At 44.8% G+C, this 11,430-nt stretch overlaps 1 protein-coding gene across 3 annotated transcripts in view; it reads right to left on the reverse strand.

The window, feature by feature from the left end:
• ADCY1 (adenylate cyclase 1) overlaps positions 1-10,753 on the reverse strand; it is a 275,196-nt gene extending 264,443 nt beyond the window's left edge. For 2 of the 3 annotated variants that reach the window (XR_012644541.1, XM_074988049.1), the window contains exon 1: positions 5,708-10,753. Coding sequence is in view for 1 of the 3 variants with exons in the window: in XM_074988049.1 (XP_074844150.1) it covers positions 5,708-6,367 (660 nt within the window). In the remaining 2 variants the exon portion in view is untranslated. Of the gene's footprint in view, positions 1-4,370; positions 4,482-5,707 lie in introns of those variants that run through there. The other variant, XM_074988050.1, reaches the window with a different exon arrangement.
• Positions 10,754-11,430: the final 677 nt, after the last annotated feature.

Genomic DNA, 11,430 nt, shown 5'->3' on the forward strand with positions numbered 1-11,430 from the left:
AAGAGATCAGTGTATTTCACCCTTCCAAAAATAAGAGTTTCAGTTCTTCAAATACAGGATGAATTTCAGCTGGAAGATATGCATGGAGGCTGAACACACTGACATTACTGGCCCAAACACACTAGCATTATTGGCCCAAATCTTACAAACACATTGTAGCTGTAAGCATGTGAAGAATTCCAAGCATTTCAATGGTACTACTGATAGGCAGAAGCATTTTTGAGACTAGGGTCATATCTGGCACTTCTTTAACTATTTCAGCCACGTGGAAAATGAAGCAGAGAAAGGAAGCAACGAGCCCAATGCAAAATAAGCCTGAGTCAGATATAGGCTTTGAATTTGGTAGCTCAAGACTGCAACTCCTTTTGTTATATCACTAGACCGCACCTCTCTTTTTCAAAGAGAGAATAGGAAAATCAACAATTGTGCTGTCAATGATGTGGTTAATTAATTAACCACCTTTCCACACCAGCAGAAAAATACAAGCCACATAAACATAAAATAGGGAGAACTCTGAGCGATATTGTGGATTGTTTTGCCACTGCCCTGGGAAGTGCTACAATAACTTCACCTAACTGTATGTAACAGGACATACCTGTTTTTTATTTCAACAGTTTATAAAACCAGAGCCTCCCTGTTCTTCCCACAGTTTATCACTTTCCCTCAACTCAACCATTTTCCAGCTTGTCACTATTTGCTTACTGGCTTGACCCAATACATTTTCAGCTTGAAATATGTTTTAATGTAAAAAGAGATAGAAGAGTACAGCCAGGGGTGCTGGAACAATTTTTGTAGTGGGGGTGCTGAGAGTTGTTGAACCAAACTGGAAATCCTGTATATAATGGAAACCACTTCAAGCCAAAAGGAGTTTCAGCACCTACAGCACTCCTAGTTCCAGCACCTATAGTTAACAACAGAAAAATATTGCTCTGGTGATAGTGTTGAAAACAAGATATCTTAAAAGGTAATTTAAAATGGCACCCCTGTTTTGGCTTTATTCTGTAAAATTGTGTTGCAATCCTTTGGTTTGCACAAATAATTCTGTATCAGCAAGGTGCTGCTGCATGTCTACTGCAGTACAAATACTCACCTATATATAGATTTTTAAAAATACACAAACTTGGTATAACATTGAAAATGTTTTAACCTTGTGGTCTTTAAAAATGCATTATTATTTATATATACATATACATATATACATACATACATACATATATATATATACACACACACATAAAATAATGCATTTTTAAAAGACCACAAGATCAAAATATTTAAAATGTTATATAGAGTTAATTTGTATAATAGTAAGTTAAGTCATGAAGCTGTGCCTGTACCACAGCTAAGTAATTAAAATAACCCTTGTTCACCCCATCTGCCTTCAGTGTCTGTAACGCCCACGCATTGCATCTCAGCATAAATTAGACTAAGCTCTTGGGGTAGGGATTAAATCTTTTTAACTGTCCTGTTAAGCACCCAGCACACATTTGGGCACTGAATAAATAAATCAAACTAGTGAAAATGTCTTTTAAGTGTTTCTCTGTAGGTTCCACCTTTTCCAAATACTCCTTTAAGGTTTTGCTCACAACAACACTTGGAGGTGTGTGGGAGGGAATAGTCAACATGCACTATTTTATTTCATGACTCCTGCTTTAGCCAGTGAGAGTCAAAAGGCCAAAAGGCTACCGATTAATATACTATTTAGACCTTTATGACTGTTCTGGACCTAGATATTACTAAATAAATAAATAAAAAGTGAAATCCTGCCCCCAGTGATGTCAATATGAGTTTTGTTATTGACTTCAGTATGGTCTGGATTTCACCCGAGGTATGTTATACATAGGTAATATTCAATTTTTATATTTTGCTTTACTTCAATTATTCAGTTACCACTGAGGTTTGGGATCTCTCATTTAGTCACAAACAGGTACAGGACAAACAACTATAGTACAAATTTTTCCATCTTACCCTGCCAATGCATCTTAGCCCTGACCTGGTGTAGAAGGCTACGTGAAATGAGGTAGGATGTCCCCATAAACAACTCCCTGTGAAACTAATCACAGTCTTGGTTGAGCTAAATATTCCTGAACTTCACTTAAGGTTTGAGCCTCATCAAACATTATTTTCATAACAAGCTGATCTGTTGGTTTTAATATGTTAGGTTGTTCCTACCCTAATATGAATGAAAATCTTCTGCATCCAGTGGAGCCCAGACTGGGAATGATCCTGCACCATTGAAATCCATGAGAGTTTGGTACTTCAATGGGAGCAGGAGCAGGACCTGAAGGAAGCCTTAGATATGAATAAAATGTTTATAGTGGAATGAAAACCTTATGGCAAGAAAAAAAAAAGTTTTCAAAAAATGGCCTCTAAATTAAGGCGCATTCGGCCTGGTTTTGCTGACAACTCACTTCAGTGGAAGATGTGGGCACTGCATTTTTCCAAAGATCAGAGAGAGTGCATCTCAAGTTGGGCTCCCAAAACCTGAGGCCTGCAGAAAGCTGAGGACATTTTAAAAGGCTGACGTTGGTTGGTTTATTGCTTTGCATGTCTGGTTGCAGTAAATCTCTGCTTAAGGAGTCCAGGCAAACCTTTTCATTCTGTTGCAGCTCTACATAGCTCCACAAGTTTGGGCAATGGACTGTGTCCTACACCTACATGCAGGCCGGGACCTGGGGGGTGCAGAGAGCAGGCAAAATTCAATCTTTCAACTAGAACACATCCCCTGTCTAAGCCACAACTGCTATGGCAGCTCAAGCACAGGAGCAGCTCCTGCAAAAGGGCTGTGCTGCCCCCCATGTAAGATTCAATTACTCTGGTATAAGGCAGGCTTCAGAATTTCAGCGATTGTGAAAATAATAACAACTTCATCATAACAGGGCATGAAGTGTTCCTATTCCAATCACAAGGCGTTTTGCTTCCAAACAGCGATCAAATCAACACACAGCTCTGTTGAATTCACGGACCGATTTAATTTGCTCAACTTGGAGCAGGTTTCTGCCTAATATTATTGCCAAAGCATAATGCCTGTAGGACTTTGTATAAACCACCAAAATTACTTTTGCAAGGAGAAAAACACAGTAGCACTGTACCGGCCTCTAGCAGAACAGTTAGATGTTGCCTCTTGATTAGCTGAGGGGCGATCAATAAGCTTTTTGTCACCTTATTACACGGTTTATTGTCAAGCCCAAGGTAAAATAATATCATAAAAACAGAGGTGGTTGTGCAAGTTAGATTCTTTGTGTAATGCTGGTGGCACAGCAGGCGCCACACATAGTTGTAAACTAGCAGCAAAGAATATCTGCCTCCCTGTTATGAGGAAAAGGATTACCTGGGCTCCACTTGGGAGTACAAGGTTCCAGGCTTCTGAGAGAAGAAGCAGTCTGTAACCCCATTCAAAGCAGAGTATTTTCATGTTTCTCTTTTATCCTTTTGGATGTTTGCAGTGAAGCCTCCCTGAATTTCATCAGCACTCTTTCTCATGGAAACTCAAAATCACGCACTTAAAAATAGACCCACCAGATTATCTGGGTAAATCATAAAGATCAGCTTATCTCTATCTTTCCCTTCAAAACGTACAATTTATTTCATCCATCAGCATTAAGCCAAGAGTAATCCCGTAGTCCCAGCAAGCTGGCTTGCTTGGCTAGCTATTATATCCATGCATGTGTGTGAGAGATTACAGGTGAGAGAACCTGAGTGCCTGCCTTTCTGCTTGTGACAGTTTGTTGCTGTGTCAGAGGATATGGGGAAGGGTCACCAAGCAGCCTTACGTGGTCATGGAAAATAACATCAGAAATCCAAAGCAGTAAAGTAGCAAATACTCTTAAGGAGCAGTAATGAACATGAATCTAAAATCCCTCCGATCCATTACTGTTCTCCCAAAGAGCAAACATAAGCCATCCAGTACTGGAGACAATAAATCCATCTTTGTTCAGACACAACATAACAGAAACTAAATATCAGAGGGGCAGCCGAGTTAGTCTGCGTCTTCAAAAACAATAAGAAGTCCTGTGGCACCTTACAGCCTAGCAGGTATTTTGGGGCATAAGCTTTCGTGGGCAAACAGACATCCTTATGCCGAGCCCCACTGCTTCAAACATGCGCCTCTATCACCCTTACTCTCCTCCCCAGCCCTGGCCAGCCCATCAGAGCCGGAGAAAGCCCTGCAGGGCTATAAATAGCCTCTCCGGTGAGGGGGAGAGTGCAGTAGCACGTTCCCAAAGTGCAGCAGAGGGAGGCCTCGCGGATCCCTTCCTGGGGGTGAAAGACTGTTGGGAAGTTCAGTGCCACACCGAGTTACCTGCCTGGGAGGCGGCAGTGGCTGGAACTGGCTCACTAAGCCCCTTAAGGGTGCGGAGGTGTCTCACCCTCGGCCAGGACGTTTCTCCCGCTCCCCTGAGCGCTGCTGTTTGGGGTCAAGGGCTGGGGAGGGGGCGGAGACCACCAGTTCCCGGGGATGCGCCCAAGCAAGCCCAGCTGGCTCTGCCCAGCTGCAGGGGGAAGACTCCAGGCGCGGCCCGGTCTCTGCCCGCGGGGGAGGCGCAGCTGCTGGCGGAAGGGGGTTCATTCCCGCTGTTAGGTGCATCAGAGATCGCCGCCGCCGCCGCCCTTCCCCAGCGATGAAACAGCCCTTCCTCAGCACTTCGGCCCGCTCTGCCGCCCAAACAAGGGGCGGGGCTGGCCTGGCCTGGCCACCCGAAGGGAGCACACGGCTTAGGTCCGGAGGGAGTGGGTCGTACCCAGGGTAGCTCCCGCCCGAGGAAACGTGGCTGTCTTTGAGGCGCTCCCGCGCTGCTTGTGGTGTGTGACGCTGCAGGCCGCCCCTCGGCGCCCACCTCCCCCCCTTCCAAAGTTTGTGCTGTCGGGAAGCGGCTGCAGCAGACAGCAACCCACGTCCTGCAGCGCCGGCCGCTTCCCACCAGGCGCCACACCCCCCGATCGCCCCAGACACTAGTAATAGCCCGGCAGCAGGCGCCACGCGCCCAGCCGCACCGGGCGCAGCCAGTCCGCGCGCTCACTTCCCGGTCACACGCGTCCACTGCAACACACACGTCAGCCCAAGGCATAAACACCCACCCCGCGTGTCTCACAGTACACCCAGCTCTGCATGCTCTGCACACCCAGTGCATCTCAGCTCCAACCCACACACGCCGCGTGTTACTCAATACATATGGCCCCTGCATGCTCTACACACCCAGGGCATCCCAGTTCCAAAACACACACACACCGCGTGTCCCACAATACACACACCCTCTAAATGCTCTACACACACAATGCATCCCAGCTCCAACACACCGCTTGTCCCACAACACACAGCTGCTGCATGCTCTACACACCCAATTAATCCCATCACACACACAAACCGCGTGTCCCACAATACAGCCCCTGCGTGCTGTACACATACAATGTATTCCAGCTCCAACACACACACACACCGCGTGTCCCACAATACACACAGCCCCTGCATGCTCTACACACCCAGTTAATCTCACCACACACACACACACACACACACCGCGTGTCCCACAATACACACAGCCTCTGCATGCTCTACACACACAATGTGTCTCAGCTCCAACACATGCACACACACACAGAGGATCCTCTAACACGCCCCCCCCCTCCCCCCCCGCATCACCCACAGCAGCCCAGTGGCCCTTGGCTACACTCCTGCCTGGACTTGGGGGGAGCTGGTGGCACTTACCGTCCTCCAGAGCCGCTGACTCTTGGCACTGACCGAGGTGGCGGTGATGATGAGGTGGGAGACGGAGACCACCAGCCCGAAGACGATGGCTAGCAGGGTCCGCCCGGGCAGCAGCGAGTAGGAGACGAAGGTGACCAGCATGAGCTGCCACATGCCCTGCTCCGGGGCGCTGGGGGGCTCCAGGCCGTAGGCTCCCAGCGAGAAGGGGCAGCAGAGGAAAGAGAAGGTGAAGCTGAAGAGCAGGGTGAGCTTGACGATCTGCTGCAGCTGGGTGACCTGCAGGTACTTGACATTGGTGACGATGAAGAGGGAGAGGAAGATGATGCAGTGCACCGGGTGCGAGCCCTTGGAGATGGTCAGGCTGGGGCCGGAGAGCAGCTCCAGCAGGGCCAGGCTGGCGCTCAGCACGATGAGCACGGCCAGCGCCTTGAGGGTGGCGGTCTGCTCCAGCTTCAGGTTGTAGCTCTGGAAGAGGGACTCCAGCTCCTTGCAGTCGAATTCGTCCTCGCAGGCGATGGCCCCCAGCAGCAGCAGCGGAGGGGGTCCCCCCAGCCCGGCGCCCGCCGCAGCCGGGGGGGAGCAGCAGCAGCAGGGGCAGCACTTCTTCCTCTGGGTCCTGACTTTCTGAAACGGTATTTCCTCCATGCCAGGGCCATTCATAAACCCCAGGGAAGGCAGGCTCCTCCTGGCGTCCCCGCGGCTGCTCCTCGGCTCATGGAGAGCCAGCCGGGGGGAGCGGGGGGGGCTGCGAGCTGGAGCTAGGATCCGGCAACCCCCGGCTGCCAAGCCTCCTCGGATCCGGCACTCGGAGCCAACCGGCTCGCCACCAGCTGCAGCCCTAGGACCCGGCCACCCCCAGCTGCGACCCGGCGGTCTCCGGAGCTCGCTGGAATGGCTGCAGGACACAGTCCGAAGCTCAGTTGTATTGTGATTCCAGCCTCCCCCCCAGCCCCCGGAGCTCCAGGGATGCTAATCTCCTCGTGACACCCAAATACCACGCGAAGGTGGGAGACCAAGCCAGGGAAGGGGGGCGGTGGGGGGTAGAAGTAATCAACAGGCAGAACTGGCTTCCGAGAGCCTGGGTAGAGGAGCTGGGGGGTGTTTCCTAAGGAGCAGGCAATGTCAGAAACAACAGGGGGCCCCGGCCTGAGCCGAGGGGAAGAGGGGCGGGGGGAGGAGACAGACAGAGAGAGGGAAGGAGACACAGCCAGGGAAAGAGGGTGATCCCCTTCCTACGTCCAAGAGCATTTCACCGGGACTCGGGGAACGGGCTGCGCCTGCGCACTCCCCGCTTGCGAGGCCAGACACGTCTCCCCAATCGGAGCCGGTTGACTAGAAGCAAACAGAGATTTGACAACAGGACCACGTTTGAGGCGGCTTTGCCCTCCCCGCCCTCCCCCCTCGCGCTTCCTCAATCACCGCCCACCGCCTCCCTCCCGCCGGCGGAACACGCGTAGCCACCGTGCGCCCAGGGAGGGAGCCGGGGGCTGCTTCACTCCGTGCTGGGCTCGAGAATCCGCATTTGGTTCACGTCCCTGCAAAGGCGTTAGTGTGTGGACCAGCCACATCCCGCCGGCAGCAGAGCAGAGGAGGAGAAGCCTAACCTTGTGGCTACAAATATAGCGATAATACGAGACAGAGGAGAGGGGGAAACTTTGCACCGCAGCCTAGTTAGACTGTAGCACTTCTGGCTGATGGGGGAGAAGTATCATCCATTACAGTAGGATGCGAAATAGCATGGTTTGAATTGAATGGGAAGTGTAAAAGAAAGATTGCAAGTTTTTGGAGGAACATGCAGAACTCACTGGATGCTTATCTCTGCCACCATTCGATCTTGCTACTTAAAATCAATCCTTAAATCATAAAAAGGGAGTTTTACTTTCGTGTTCACCTTCACACATTCTGGGCCAAATTCCGTCCAAATTTACATCTGTGCAACCCTACCGATTTCACAAGCTGTCATTTAGTGCAAGAGTCAGTCCCAGATCTGCATTTAATTTGAAAAAGGTGATCTCATGGAAGTGCATGATTCAGAAAAGAATTTGTGTGTCTGAAGTGCATGGAAAAATTAGATTTTTAATCAGTAGGTGTCAATCTCACCCTGCACACAATTTCCACATATAGTCAAATTTTATAGCTAAAGTTAAAAATGGTTTGGAATTAGGCTTGTTACAAATAATTAGCAAACTAATAGTAAGAGCAGGTATAATTTGCTTGCTTAAGGATACTGAGTTTGACATGTTGGGATTTTGGGCTTTAACAGTTTGTAAAACATTAACTTTTTTGAATGGCAACATCTCCAGTGATTAAGTAATTGCCTGAACCACTGAGCTTAATTTTCCACGTCTTTGAAAATTTTAAACAATAACAATCTAAACTGCTTACAAATAAATTAACATTGTAAAAATAAAAGTAAAATCTTACCAATACATGTATGTGTGCACACATGTATGGGTGTTTGCATCCTGCTTCTAAAATGCATGCAGATGTTAAAATATGTAAAGACCATACAGAATTATCTAAAAAACCTCAAACAAAATTTCTGCTAGCATATCTGACTATTTCAAGGAATAAATCACATTAGTAGCAGCGGACTGATATTACACTAGTTATTTTCCATTCTATGCAGAAGTATATTTTGCTTCAGCAAGATTTTTTTTTTTAAATTCAGTACTAAAACTACACTTTTGCTCAGTCATACTGTCATTTCATCTCCAGGTTTAAATTTCTGCAACCATGTAGTCAAGTTTGAGGCTTCTGGCCTGATTCAAATCTCATTCAAGTCTAGGGAAAAGACTCCTGTGCACTTTGATGGGCTTTAGATCACAGCAAGAAAATAATTAGGAAACCATTTTAAAGAGCCAGAACATCATCATAAACTGTACATACGAATGATATTTTATCTCAAAAAGATCATAGGAGTGCTTAATGATATTGTGGGTACATTTCAGTCGTGATGTCCTAATCTCTCTCATTGATATTACGTCAATCTTGGTCATCAAATTGTAGATTACCCCTAAATCTGATTGCTTGCATTGCTTCCTTCGTGTTTGTATTCCTTTTCAGGATGTGATATATAATTTCTGAATTATAAAAATTGCTCTGATAAATGTTTTAATGTGTCAAATATAACAGAAAAGATTAAAACATGAACAATGTTGTCTGTTATATTCCTGTAATCAATGCTATTTCAAGTAGCATTGACAGGTTAACTATTTTGTTTAAATATCTTGGATGTTAACCATGTTCTTGATGTTCTAAATTTTAATGTGCGAAAAATAAAATTTGTGATATCATGACTACTTATGTATGATCTATATCTGAGGAAATAGCTACAGTCCTCAAACATTAAACAGACACAACACTGTTTATAAAATCTCTGCAACTTGTTTTTGTGGAAAAAAACTTGGATGGATTTAGATAACTTTTCTTAGGTGCAAACTACATCTTTCAAAAATGAAAAGATCAAGGTGGTACTGTGTCTGCAAATTACTAGACAATAAAAGATGTGACTACATTCTATTAACAAGAGTAATGATGTAAATCAAATTTGCTTTAAATTAATTTGTAAAGGAACCTGAAAAGCTCCTTTATTTCTTTTACTGTTATATATGGCACCAAAGAATTAAATCTTTTTTATATAGAAAAAATAGCTAATTGGTAATTCTCATGCTGCCTAGAAATGGGGAGAGAGAAATTCTTTGGCCAAGAACATCAAAAGAAGCTTTCTCTTTAAATATCATGTTGCCTCTTTGTAATGTACATGCATAGCAGACAGGAACTTGTTTGTTAAAAACAAAAAAACAAAAAAAAATGTCTCTGTCTAAACTCAGCATAGACAGAAAATATACTGTATCATAATAAGGTATCTTTTACTTTTTCCTCATAAGTCTACAGAACTGAGTATCCGTACATGTCAAGGGGTCTTGAATTTCAACTGTTGCTTCTCCTCAGCTTTTCAGGACGGCATGACACTCCTGTGACCTACTGAACTTCTGTGTTACTACTAATGAATCATTCCCACAAGCAGGCAAATACTGGCTGCTTACTTTTCAGCCAACATGATTAATGGCAGGTCAGCTGAATCTTCCTTTCTTTTGACAAATCATTTACCTCCAGCAGTACTGTATCCATGCTGATGTATATATTCTTCATTTAAAAATTAAAGACATCTCAGAGCTGTTTGATAAGATAACACTATGATTATTCAATGCAGGCTATTTACATGAAAAAAAAAATCCAGTGATCGATTATCTGACTTCACTGGTCTTTTCTATTGTTATTCCTCTAGGAGCAAGACAACAACAACAATATTTTGGCTGAGATTTCCAAAGATGCCTCAAGGATCTGACACCCAGTTCCCATAATGAGCACGCAGCACCCCAAGGTGACTTTAAAAATCATCAGCCTTACTGATAAAAACTAAAACATTTCTACATGTCCTAGACTTACTGTCCACTCAATCCTGCAATCTGCATTTATCAGATTTCAGCAATATGCTGCATCACAGGAAGGCAATATTACATGGCTGTATGTGGGTCCCAACCTATTTCATTGACAGCAATGGGAATTTAACATTAGTTTCTGCTGGGTCAGGCCTGAGGCACTCTGCACTTTAAGATCCTGCTCTTTGCAGGGAGGATCCTAGCTGCATTTCTTTGCTTTCACATTACCCATTTTCCCTGACAAGTGTAAGGCACTGACTGATCTGGTTGGTTGAATTTGTGTAATCTGAAATTTCTCAACTGCAATTTAAAGAAAAAGATGGCCATAATATTTTGAAAGTTCAGAAGACAAGGAGTTTATGAAAAAACTGAAATGTATGAAAAAAGTGAAGATTGTGATTACACTTGCACTTCTCAACTTATTGCTGGTATCATATGGTATTCATCCAGCTACAAGTAATAAGCACAAAAAGAGCAATGCAATGACAAGAACCACTGTAACTTTTACATGGCATACATGTTCCTAGATCCACCTCTGCTGAAAATATTAGTTCCAAGCCCTCATGGGGAAAGGGGAAATCGTAAGAACTGTTTTATTTTGTAAGAGTTGTAATTTACTGTGTAAATTTAATTTAGTAAATTTCTCTTCTCGTGTGTTTATTTTCTTCTCCAAAGCCTTCTCTGATATTTTAATTACTTTCCATTAAAGCAAATCCATTATAAGGTCTGCTAAAGTCCATTCTGGATTTCTGATGCAGACAGGATTCCTCACTGATTTCACTGGGAAAGACTCTTATCTCAGTAAAGATTGCAAGAGCAGCCCTCAAATGTGCAACATATTTTCATCTGAAAAAATTTAGGCTTATTGGAATGAAAAGTACATTCTTGGTGTAATCATCATCATCAGAAACAAAAACTTACATTTCAATTCCTGCTGAAGAAAAAAAAATCTCACTCTTATGGCAGCACCGTGCTGTTTCCTGTTTGTAATTATAAAGCCAATCATAGCTTCACCTGGTTTCAAATCCATTGCAGCATATAATAAACTCTTGCATTTTGTAAGCCAGCGTGGACCTAAGCCAAAAGCCCATCACAGTCAATAAATAAAGAGTACAACTGATTCAGTATGTTTGCATAAAGCACTCAGTTACTGACTTCCAATGGCCAATTTTACATTTGTATAGCACCCACTACAATGAGGTCCTGGTCTATAGTTAGGAATCCTAGACACTACAGTAATACAAAGTAATAAGATAGTGATAAATGCAGATATATACA

The sequence above is a fragment of the Carettochelys insculpta genome, chromosome 2, assembly GCF_033958435.1.
Source record: "Carettochelys insculpta isolate YL-2023 chromosome 2, ASM3395843v1, whole genome shotgun sequence".
Taxonomy (NCBI): domain Eukaryota; kingdom Metazoa; phylum Chordata; order Testudines; family Carettochelyidae; genus Carettochelys; species Carettochelys insculpta.